Genomic DNA, 9,418 nt, shown 5'->3' with positions numbered 1-9,418 from the left:
TATTTGAAAACTTTCAAATATGCCAGGAGTGTATACCTCGCTTGCTTGGACTCACACCGGTGTAGTTATTTTGATTGTAGGTAGTTTCTCTCTGGACTCGTACTCCGAATCCAACTCATTGTCTCGTTTCCCTTGCACAACCCTTTCAAAATGCTTGAAAAAACGAACAAGGTCAAGGTCTGGTTTTAGGTGGAGTTTCGGGTCATTGTTTAGGCTCTCACCTAGTTGTGTGCTTCGCATCCCTATGGTGAAAGCATCCCTCATATAACATTCAACCCATTTTTCTATTACTTTATACTCTACCTTATTTCTCAGGGTGCAGAAAGTCTGCACAAATGTTTCCTTGTCCTCGCACCCGAACATACAAGCACTGAAATCCTTAATAAGATTTTATTCTTTAGTGCAATGAGCAGACAATGTTTGATGGCATTAGCTCTTTTATTGTCCTCCTCACCAGTCTTGTTTCAAATTTGTACTGGCCTGGTTTTCCATCAGATGAGTAATGAAGTAGGAGCGCAGCGCCGGCTCGTCGTCACCGTTGTCAGAGAAGAGGTTGGTCAAGGGAATGTGACAAGGGAACTTCCTGTGACGGTCCCCAAAGGGAGAAGCACGGAGAGCGTTCGGACGGAGCTACCGGTGCGTGCTCACGACGCTGCCGCATGCGCGCGCTCACGATGCTCTCTTCTGTGTTTTGGCGCCGGAAGACGATACATAGGCGAACTTTGGCGCAAGAATGGTTGGGTAGATGGGTTGGGTGATGGGCTCCGCTGGGTGAATGGGCCTGGATATTTTCTGGCCCAGTGCGACGCTGGGGTCGTTGTAAGGAGCCAGTTTCCACTCAGCTTAATTAACTGGTTGCGGCCGCCGGCTACATTGGTGAAGATCAATGTTGATGCATCAGTTGCAAACGTACATAGAAGAGGAGCTGTTGCTGCAGTATGCCGAGAACATGACGTAACTTTCTTGGAGCTCAAGTGATCATTTTCAGAGGTATAACCGACCCAACAACACTGGAGGCTCTTGTTGTCCGGGAGGCACTATCCCTCCCCGAGGATTTGAACCAACGAATAATTCATGTTGCATCCGACTGCAAGATGGTGATGGATGATATCATGCATCAGAGTCAGGCTAGCTATGGAGCCATCATACATGAAATTATAGACTATAGTAGTTCTTTCATTTCATGTAACTTTGTCCATGAGTTTAGGAGCTTCAACTTTGAAGCTCACAATTTAGCAAAGCACGTTTTGAAATTAGGGTTGGTCGTCTTATTTGGTTAGCACACCCCGATGATATGACGTTCGTTTGTATAAACATTGTGACGTTATAAATAAAGTTTCGCGAGATTGTCCAAAAAAAACGACTTAACCCGCACCAAAGCCCTCTCCCTCGCCCTTGCCGCCGTCGCAGCCTGTGCGGAGCTCGAAGCAGGGGTGGAGAGGGCAAAACAGTCCCGTGATGGAGTACGTCAACCCTCTCACCTGCTTCCGCGTCGACGGCCGCCGCCCCAACGAGGTCACGCCCCTCTCCTGACCTCCCTGTCTCACCTTCCTCTGCTTCACGCTCGACTGACTCCGGTTCTTGGCGGTTGGTGTCTCGCAGATGCGGCAGCTCAAGGGCGAGGTCGGCGTCGTCTCCAGGGCTGACGGCTCGGCGCTCTTCGAGATGGGCAACACCAGGGTCATCGCCGCCGTCTACGGGCCACGGGAGGTAGTCCATGTCCCTCATCTTGTTTGCACATATAGCTCGCGCACGCTAACTGTTCGATGCAATGCCTGTTAGGGATTAGCATGCCTGTTAAGGATTAGCGCGAGTTCTCTAGTTGATGATTGGTATTAAGGTGATTTGGGGAGCTTTTCTCGAATCGCACATGCCATGTATGACATAATGCCTGTGAGGATTAACGTCATGTTTGTTGGTAGTTAAGTTCTGGATTCAGGATTATGTTTTTCATAGAGCACATAGAATGTTTGATGGATTGTCTATGAAAGGCTACTGTGAAGTTTTAGTTACTTTTCGGATATATGTTGATTTGGGGTATCTCTTTTGAAGTTCATACAGCACGTTTGATGTGGTGTGTGTCTATGAAAGAATTTATTGTGATCTTTGTAGTTAATTTTCTGAATTAAATGACATGGAGCACTGAACTGGCACATTAGTCTTGTCATGTTGCGGATGCTATTGCAGAATGTCATCCTTCTGTGTTTTGGTACTGCAAATAACATGTTCTAGGAAACCGGTAGGATCAGTGGCGCCAGTAGAACATTTTTAGATCAACGGCTCCATTTCATTCAGGTTCAGTCCAAGGCATCCACGCCAAGTTCAGAAAGCAGTAAAAGCAAACTACTGAAACGAACTAAAAAGGTTAAACCATCTCCAAGTTTCCGTTCAAGCCATGATCTAACTATTACATGCAAAGGGCAATCCACGCCACATTTCAAGTAAAGCACCAGATCAGTCAAGCCCCTGCCGTTGGAGCCATCGGCGACCAGTAGGCAGCATCAAGGGTGGAGGCATGTCTCACCAGAGCGGTTGCCCGAGTCATCTGCTCGAGTGCCAGTAGAACATGGGGTGTTTTCTCACAGGACCTAGGGTGGCTCTTCCTTGTGTAGCTATGATATTGCCTTTTCATACCAGTTAGTTTTCCTCAATATGAATGGCTAACATATCCCAGCTTAAGACTAATGTTATTTTGCTTGTTTTACTCATTCAGATCCAAAACAGGAGTTAGCAACAAAACGGTCAAGAGGCTTTGGTAAGTTTATTAATCCAACGGAATCAAGCATTAAAGGTTCTCTTGTTAGGATGCGCTCATGAGAAATGTGTCTGCAGGTGCGTTGTGAGTATAGAATGGCAGAATTTAGCACTGGGGATCGAAGGAGAAAGCCAAAAGGTGACAGGTATGTTCCAGCTTAAGGAGGGAGAACCGTTGACTATGGTGGATTCATTTATTATCAGTACACACTTTTGTCATGACATATTTTCATACCATTATTTCAGGCTTATTCTCTGTGTTTTTTTTTCAAATATTAGATATCATTATTGTTGTCTAGATTGGGGACAGTGTTTTTTTTAGTTATGTCTGATTTGTTCTTAAAGGGGAAAGGTACTCAAAGCTAAGGGTGGTGTCATCTCAAGATCTTTTTAGGCCTGTAACATGATCAAATATTGCAATGCAATTAAAGTAGAAGTTCAGGAATTTCCTCATGTGAAATAAAACAGACAACGCTAATGTGTAGCTTAGTTCATTCATGTCAGTGTTTTGTGGTGAACAACTGAACACACAGCATGCTAAAGGAATAACATGATGCATCAGTTATAGTCTACTTGCTATTTTATTTCCTGCACAACTATGTAGTAATGAGGTGAATCTACAACTTCATGACAGGCGATCAACAGAGATTTCTCTTGTTATTCGACAAACAATGGAGGCAAGCATATTAACACATTTAATGCCACACTCACAGGTGAGTCATCTAACCAGTTGTGCTGCAAGAAACCTCTATCTTGAATTGTAAACAGGACCCACTTCGAATTCTTACTGTGTTTGCTTTGTAGATTGACATATTTGTCCAAGTTCTTCAAGCTGATGGTGGTAAGTGCACTATATTTGAATATTTCAGATTTTCTCTAATCAGCATGCATAAATAGAACCAACTTTATTTCTTTTGCCAAACCAAAGGCACACAACACAAGACTTTATTTTTGTCCAGAGTCCGTTTAAATATTTTACTTGGTACACATGCATTTTCTTGCTTCCATTACCCAGTCCTGCTGTGACGTACTATTATTTTTGCCTATTTTGAAACGATTGTAGCATGAGTGGTACTTAATATGACTTCAATTTCTATCTTGATCATGACTGCGTGCATGACAGGAACCAGGTCCGCATGCATCAATGCTGCAACACTAGCACTTGCAGATGCTGGGATTCCAATGCGAGACATAGTCACATCTTGCAGTGCTGGGTACCTGTGTTCTACTCCTTTGCTTGGTATGGGCCTATTTTCTGCTCTCACGTCTATGACAAAGCCAAGAATCATCTCTGACAAAGAGGCCTCAACCATTCTAATATGTTATTTCAGATCTGAATTATATAGAAGACAGTGCTGGAGGCGTGGATGTCACCGTTGACATTCTTGCAAAGATGGACAAAGTGACTCTTCTGCAGGTTACAGAACAATCATAAACTTTGATTGCTCCAAATTTCAGGGCCTCCCTAGCCCACGTCTCATCCGCAGCACAAACTTTCTGATGCGGCGCATTTCTTATGTGCTTATTAGTTTGCTGCACGATATCATTCATTCACAGCAACACTAATGCTCAAAAGGCGGTTTTCAGATGGACGCGAAACTACCAATGGACACATTCGAGACTGTCATGGACCTTGCAACTGAAGGGTGCAAAGCGATCGCAACCTACATCCGGGAGGTTAAGAACCTTTCCTTATTCTCGGCCGCCCTTGCTCAATTATATCTTCTCCAAACTTGTCGTCCCACGATTGGACACACTGAAACCATATTGTTGTGCACACCAATGATTTCCCATTGTATGAAACCTGAATGCTGGTTGGTTGTGTTGTGATGCTGAAGCAGGTGCTATTGGAGAACACGAAGCAGCTGGAGTGTCAGCGAGGCTAGTTAAACCTAGCAGGTGGAGGCCATTGAACGAGAGCCCGTAGCACTTGAAGGCGGGTCTGTTGTGTAACGCTGATTGATGGCTTATCTGCCTAGCAGAGCTAGCATTGAGAGAAAAATGACACTGAACCTGTCAAAGATAGCTGGACCATCATTTTCCCTCCTAACGTAAATGCTGTAGCGCACAGGAGATGACATCTTGATTATGTGAAACCTTGATGTTGAACTTGGTATCCATGTTGTACTTTTGAAAATGTTTTAACATGGTGCAAGTTTAACTTAAATAGCAAACGGAGCATGGTACATACGTCCCCAGGTTTGACATGTTGTGAAAGCATTTCTACCTCTTTTATGATGGATGATGAAAAATTTGTTTGACTGAAAAACTCTTATAGAAGAAAGCATATGTATGTTGCTATCATTCTGCCTGCATCATCACCAAATGGCAACGCGGCCCCATCAAACCATTTTGCTGGCTGTGGTCAAATACTCCCTCCGTTTTTTATTTACTCCGCATATTAGCTTTGAAGTCAAACTTTATTTTTATTTTAAAACGAAGGCAAAAGATTTGCCTCATCTATTAATTAAGCCAAGAAGAAAGTTTCTTACAAGGACACACTTTTACACGGCATGAAGGATTACTTGCACAAGATAATATTTCCTAATTTCTTAACTCCGGCGGTGATTCAAAAGTTTGCCTCGCGGGTGATGTGGTTTAGCAAGATTGGTGGTGGAGCACTCTTGCGTCAGAAAACATGGGCGTTCCACTCGTTCCAAAAGGTCCATGAGACGAGCATGGTTAGAGAGGCCATGGCCTTCCCGTTGGGGACTCCTGCGCCGGTCCTATTTGTCCACCAGTCCTTGACCAAACCCTCAAGATGCCACATAGAGGTGCATATTATGAAGCCTGAATTTTGCAATGATCAAGTTCCATAGCCTAATAGTCAAACTTTATAAAGTTTGTAGAAAACAATATGAACATTCACAGTAACAAATTTATGTGATGTGAAAATATATGCAATGATGAATCCAATGGTATTGATTTGGTGGTGTATATGTTAATATATTTTTCTGCAAACTTGTTGAAAGTATATAAAAATTGACTTTAGACAAACCTAATATACCGAGTAAATAAAAACGAAGGGAGTATTATTCTGCCTTGAAGACACAAAAGGAGCTATAATAAATACATCAGTTTCGTTCACAACAATAGAGCCAAAGTTACAACATGACACATGTCTACATAATGTATATCAATAGGGTTTGAATCAACAGAGCAACAATATACTGAACTGATGATATGGACACAAAGGGGACAGCAAGCACACTATGAAACCGGCACTCAGGCCGCCGAATTAGTTTTGGGCTGAGGCTGCTTGATTACCGACAGGAAACGCCGACATGGTAGCATTGTTCTCTTGGCCCGTGGCGTCCACGCTAGCGTGTCGTGTGAACTCCTCAGGGGTCATGTGTGTGCCATGGCAAGCACACACGATCTTCACTTCGTTCCTGCCGAAGTTGTATGTTACGCCCGATATGGTCCTGCCACTTGGTCCAGTCCCAGTCGTGGATACCCAGGGAAGATCAGGGTACGATCCAGACCCTCCGAATTTGACGTTCGGGGCGATGCCCGGCCTTATACCAGAGCCCGAACCCATGAGAGGCAATACCTTCTCGACAACCTTACCATCCTCCAAAAGAGCAGAGGAGGACGTGCCAGCCTCTGCAGTTCATAAAGAAGAGAAAGGGAAACGATTGACTTTCCAAATTTTAAACGAACAAAAGGTATAGCTGTGCACACAAGAAGCTTAATGAGGAATTACTTTTCAACTATGCTCATTTTACCTTACTAGATTACAGGAAAGCACTTCCATATCAAGAAGTGGCAGTGCTGCTCACAGATACCTCCGATCCATAATAAGTTTCGCAGCGTTGAACTAAGGTTGAAGTAACCTTAGTTCAAAAAACTGCGACACTTAGTTTGGATCGGAGGGAGTAGTAATTAAAGTGGTTCTAAATTAGATGAGCTAACTACACACCTCCAGATTGCTTCTGTCACACCAAACTGAAGGAGAAACTAATAAACAAGGACATTTGGGACTGGACAGTAGACTAAAACTCTTCACTGAAATATCCAGACCAAGTATTTCAACTCAGTGTTCTTACATAACTTAACAAATCCAGATATCATTTAGAGAGGTAGACACATATAGGAGTCATTTTACGACATACTCCCTCCGTTCGAAATTACTTGTCGCAGAAATGGATGTATCTAGATTTATTTTAGTTCTAAATACATTCATTTTCAAGACAAGTAATTCCGAACGGAGGGAGTATATTTGAGTGCCGTAGCAACATGACCTTTTCCTCTATTTATTTGCACATAAGTAGAGTATTACGAGGTGAACTAACCTTGAGGTTTCTTTCCATCATCAGCTTGTTTGGCTCCTGCTCGTTCGGCTTGCTTTGCAGCAAAGGAAGAAATAGCCTGAGGCGGAGTACCAAATGCCCATGAAGAGCTCGTTTCAAGTATTGGTAGCTGACCTGTTGGGTAACCAAAAGAAACCTGGGAGGCACCACCCATCGTCTGGACCGCTGGTCCATTGTTTACGGGTGGCCTCAATTGCACTGTATACATTGGAGGAAAATTGGGTGCATTAGTTATGCCCAGGGGTGCTGAAACCTGAGTCTGGCCTTGATATTGCGCAGTCACTACATTCGATGCTTGTAAGGGATTTCCATGCGGCAACTTTCCAGAGCTAGATTCACTTCCTGAAAAGCTCGGTTGCCTCTTTCCTTGAAATCCACCTGTAGCATCATCACTGGATCTCTTTATATCGGATCCTCTGTTTACCACAGAGCCCTTGGCACTGTCTTCACGCTGTGCAACCAACCAAGAGTTTGAGCCTTCTGCTTCCGAGTCTGCAACATCCTCATTTTCACCGGTTGAACCATCATCCGTGCTAATTGAAATCGGTGCATTTTTCACACCTCCCTCGGAGTTCTTACTGAATGCATCAGGCTGGTCAGCAGCAGAATGATGCTTCTTCTGAAAACTTGTCTCTTCAGAAAGCAGCTTTCGTTTACTTGAGACTGGCATGTTTTCCTCAGAATTATTTCCAATATTATTTGGAGTCCGCCCCTCTTGATACTGGGGAAGCTGAGATTGGTGGGCTATTAGTTCACTGGATCCATCTGCCACTGGAGCAGAGGAGCCACCGTGTTGTCCCCAGAAGTTTCCAAATGGCGGGGTAGCAGGGCTATGCCTCTGCTTGCTACTGTGTTCCTGGTTCTCAGCAGTTGCTTGATAGTAATGTGCAAAAGGAGCATCAGGAGGTTGCGAGACACCTTTGCTACTGCTCTCTTCCACTTGAGGTTCTGCTTTAGGCTCTAGAGAAGCATCTCTTGCCTTAGACTTCCCAGAAGACCCACCACCCAAAGAGAGGCCTAAACTAAGCTCAAGGCCATCCTCCATTTCTAGTTTCTGGTGATTGTGGTTAAAACCTGATTCTTCAGTATATACACCAGACTGCCTTGTGTTATAATTATCCCATTTAAGCAGTCATCTCTGCAACATAACAATATTATATTAAGGGTATGTCATCATGTCTGTCCATGACAATAAAGAAGTGTATGTAGAAGCACAGAAATATAACAATCCGTCATAAGAATAGATGCTAAACGACTATGAAGCACCAATACGGCCAGGTCTGGCGTGTCCGTTACAAGACGCAGCCGGTGCGCCAGAAACGCATATCCCCAGAGTGACATGGGAAGACGATACAGTAGACACGTCGGGGACAAGGTAAGCCCAGTAGATGCCCACTCCTAAACCTAATATCCAGCTCTCTCTCACTTGCTCTATTCGCTCAATTGACCAGGGCAGGCAGATTGGATCAAGAGCAACTGGGTGACAGCACGAGCGCGCCTCCGCCGTCACCGCCTGGTTTCGCCTCGCTGCCGTCCAGAGTCACCACCATGCTTTGCTGTATAATGCTCCTGCTTGCTGCTGCTGACCTACTGGTGTTGCAGCTGTGCTGGTGCTGCAGGCAGTGGCATGCCAGGCAGCCAATGTTCAGTTTGTGGGAGTATAAACAACAGTATCAGTGTTGATATTGAAGAGACTGGGGCTGGTATTGTCAATCAGAAATATCCTCTACGGGCTCATGCTTCAACTTAAAAGTACCATGAAAATTGAGGAAATCGATGATCATTCAGTCATCAAAGACTTGAAAAGAGGCATGGAAGCCACAAATGGGGCAGTATTTTGATCTCTCACACATCCAATTATTCTGTTTTTATTACAGGGCACTTCATTAATTAATTATATATATACTCGACGTATCGCTGTGTGGCTGTTTCTAGAAATTGCTATATCCCATGTCCTTGTATCCATGTCACCATATCAGTGGGTCGTAGCTAAACCACTACGATTCCTGACTATTTTGGGCTGCTCGAGGGCACATAAATCATAGAGGGGGGATATGGAATGTTCTAATCGGTTGCACGAAAAGCATCTGAACCATAGCCTAAATACATGTCTGTCGACAGTAGCTATTAGGAATTCAGAATCAGCCCCATGCTTATTTGACTCGAATCAAGCAGCCCAGCTGCCTTCATCTCGCAGCCCCAAGCGGAGGCGGTTCTCCAGGGTCAAGGCAGCGGAGCGATCCGACCACCCCTCCTCTTCCCAGGCGACGGGATCACAGGGGCGACTTGGATACCATTCCGGTAATCGTCCTACTTCTCTTCCCCTAACCGTCAGCTAATCGTGCGGATTC

General features: G+C 44.4%; 2 protein-coding genes across 2 annotated transcripts in view; one reads left to right on the top strand and one right to left on the bottom strand.

Annotated features, from left to right (window-relative positions):
* Positions 1-1,379: 1,379 nt before the first annotated feature.
* Positions 1,380-4,946, top strand: LOC119293438 (exosome complex component RRP41 homolog). The gene is made up of 10 exons (XM_037571925.1): positions 1,380-1,515; positions 1,603-1,710; positions 2,714-2,755; positions 2,833-2,900; positions 3,389-3,467; positions 3,559-3,595; positions 3,878-3,994; positions 4,086-4,171; positions 4,342-4,431; positions 4,596-4,946. Exons 4-10 carry the CDS (start codon positions 2,851-2,853, stop codon positions 4,638-4,640), a joined length of 504 nt encoding a protein of 167 aa, XP_037427822.1. The 5' UTR covers positions 1,380-1,515; positions 1,603-1,710; positions 2,714-2,755; positions 2,833-2,850; the 3' UTR covers positions 4,641-4,946.
* Positions 4,947-5,765: 819 nt separating this feature from the next.
* LOC119295335 (protein NINJA homolog 1-like) overlaps positions 5,766-9,418 on the bottom strand; it is a 4,382-nt gene continuing 729 nt past the window's right edge. Inside the window, exons 2-3 of the mRNA XM_037573747.1 lie at positions 7,050-8,205; positions 5,766-6,360 (exon numbers count right to left, since the gene is read on the bottom strand). Coding sequence (XP_037429644.1) covers positions 5,993-6,360; positions 7,050-8,112 — 1,431 coding nt within the window. The 5' untranslated portion in view covers positions 8,113-8,205 and the 3' untranslated portion in view covers positions 5,766-5,992. The remainder of the gene's footprint in view (positions 6,361-7,049; positions 8,206-9,418) is intronic.

This window comes from Triticum dicoccoides, chromosome 4B (genome assembly GCF_002162155.2).
Source record: "Triticum dicoccoides isolate Atlit2015 ecotype Zavitan chromosome 4B, WEW_v2.0, whole genome shotgun sequence".
Classification (NCBI taxonomy): domain Eukaryota; kingdom Viridiplantae; phylum Streptophyta; class Magnoliopsida; order Poales; family Poaceae; genus Triticum; species Triticum dicoccoides.
The sequence above is the reverse complement of the archived record's forward strand: the minus strand, read 5'-3'. Positions and strand labels throughout refer to the sequence as shown.

What these genes read in the sequence shown, in the direction of transcription:
- LOC119293438 (XM_037571925.1), top strand. Translation starts at nt 2,851, where the DNA reads ATGGCAGAATTTAGCACTGGGGATCGAAGGAGAAAGCCAAAAGGTGAC. An exon ending in ATTTAATGCCACACTCACAG is followed by an intron (nt 3,468 to 3,558) that starts GTGAGTCATCTA and finishes TTTGCTTTGTAG; the next exon opens with ATTGACATATTTGTCCAAGT. An exon ending in TCGCAACCTACATCCGGGAG is followed by an intron (nt 4,432 to 4,595) that starts GTTAAGAACCTT and finishes ATGCTGAAGCAG; the next exon opens with GTGCTATTGGAGAACACGAA.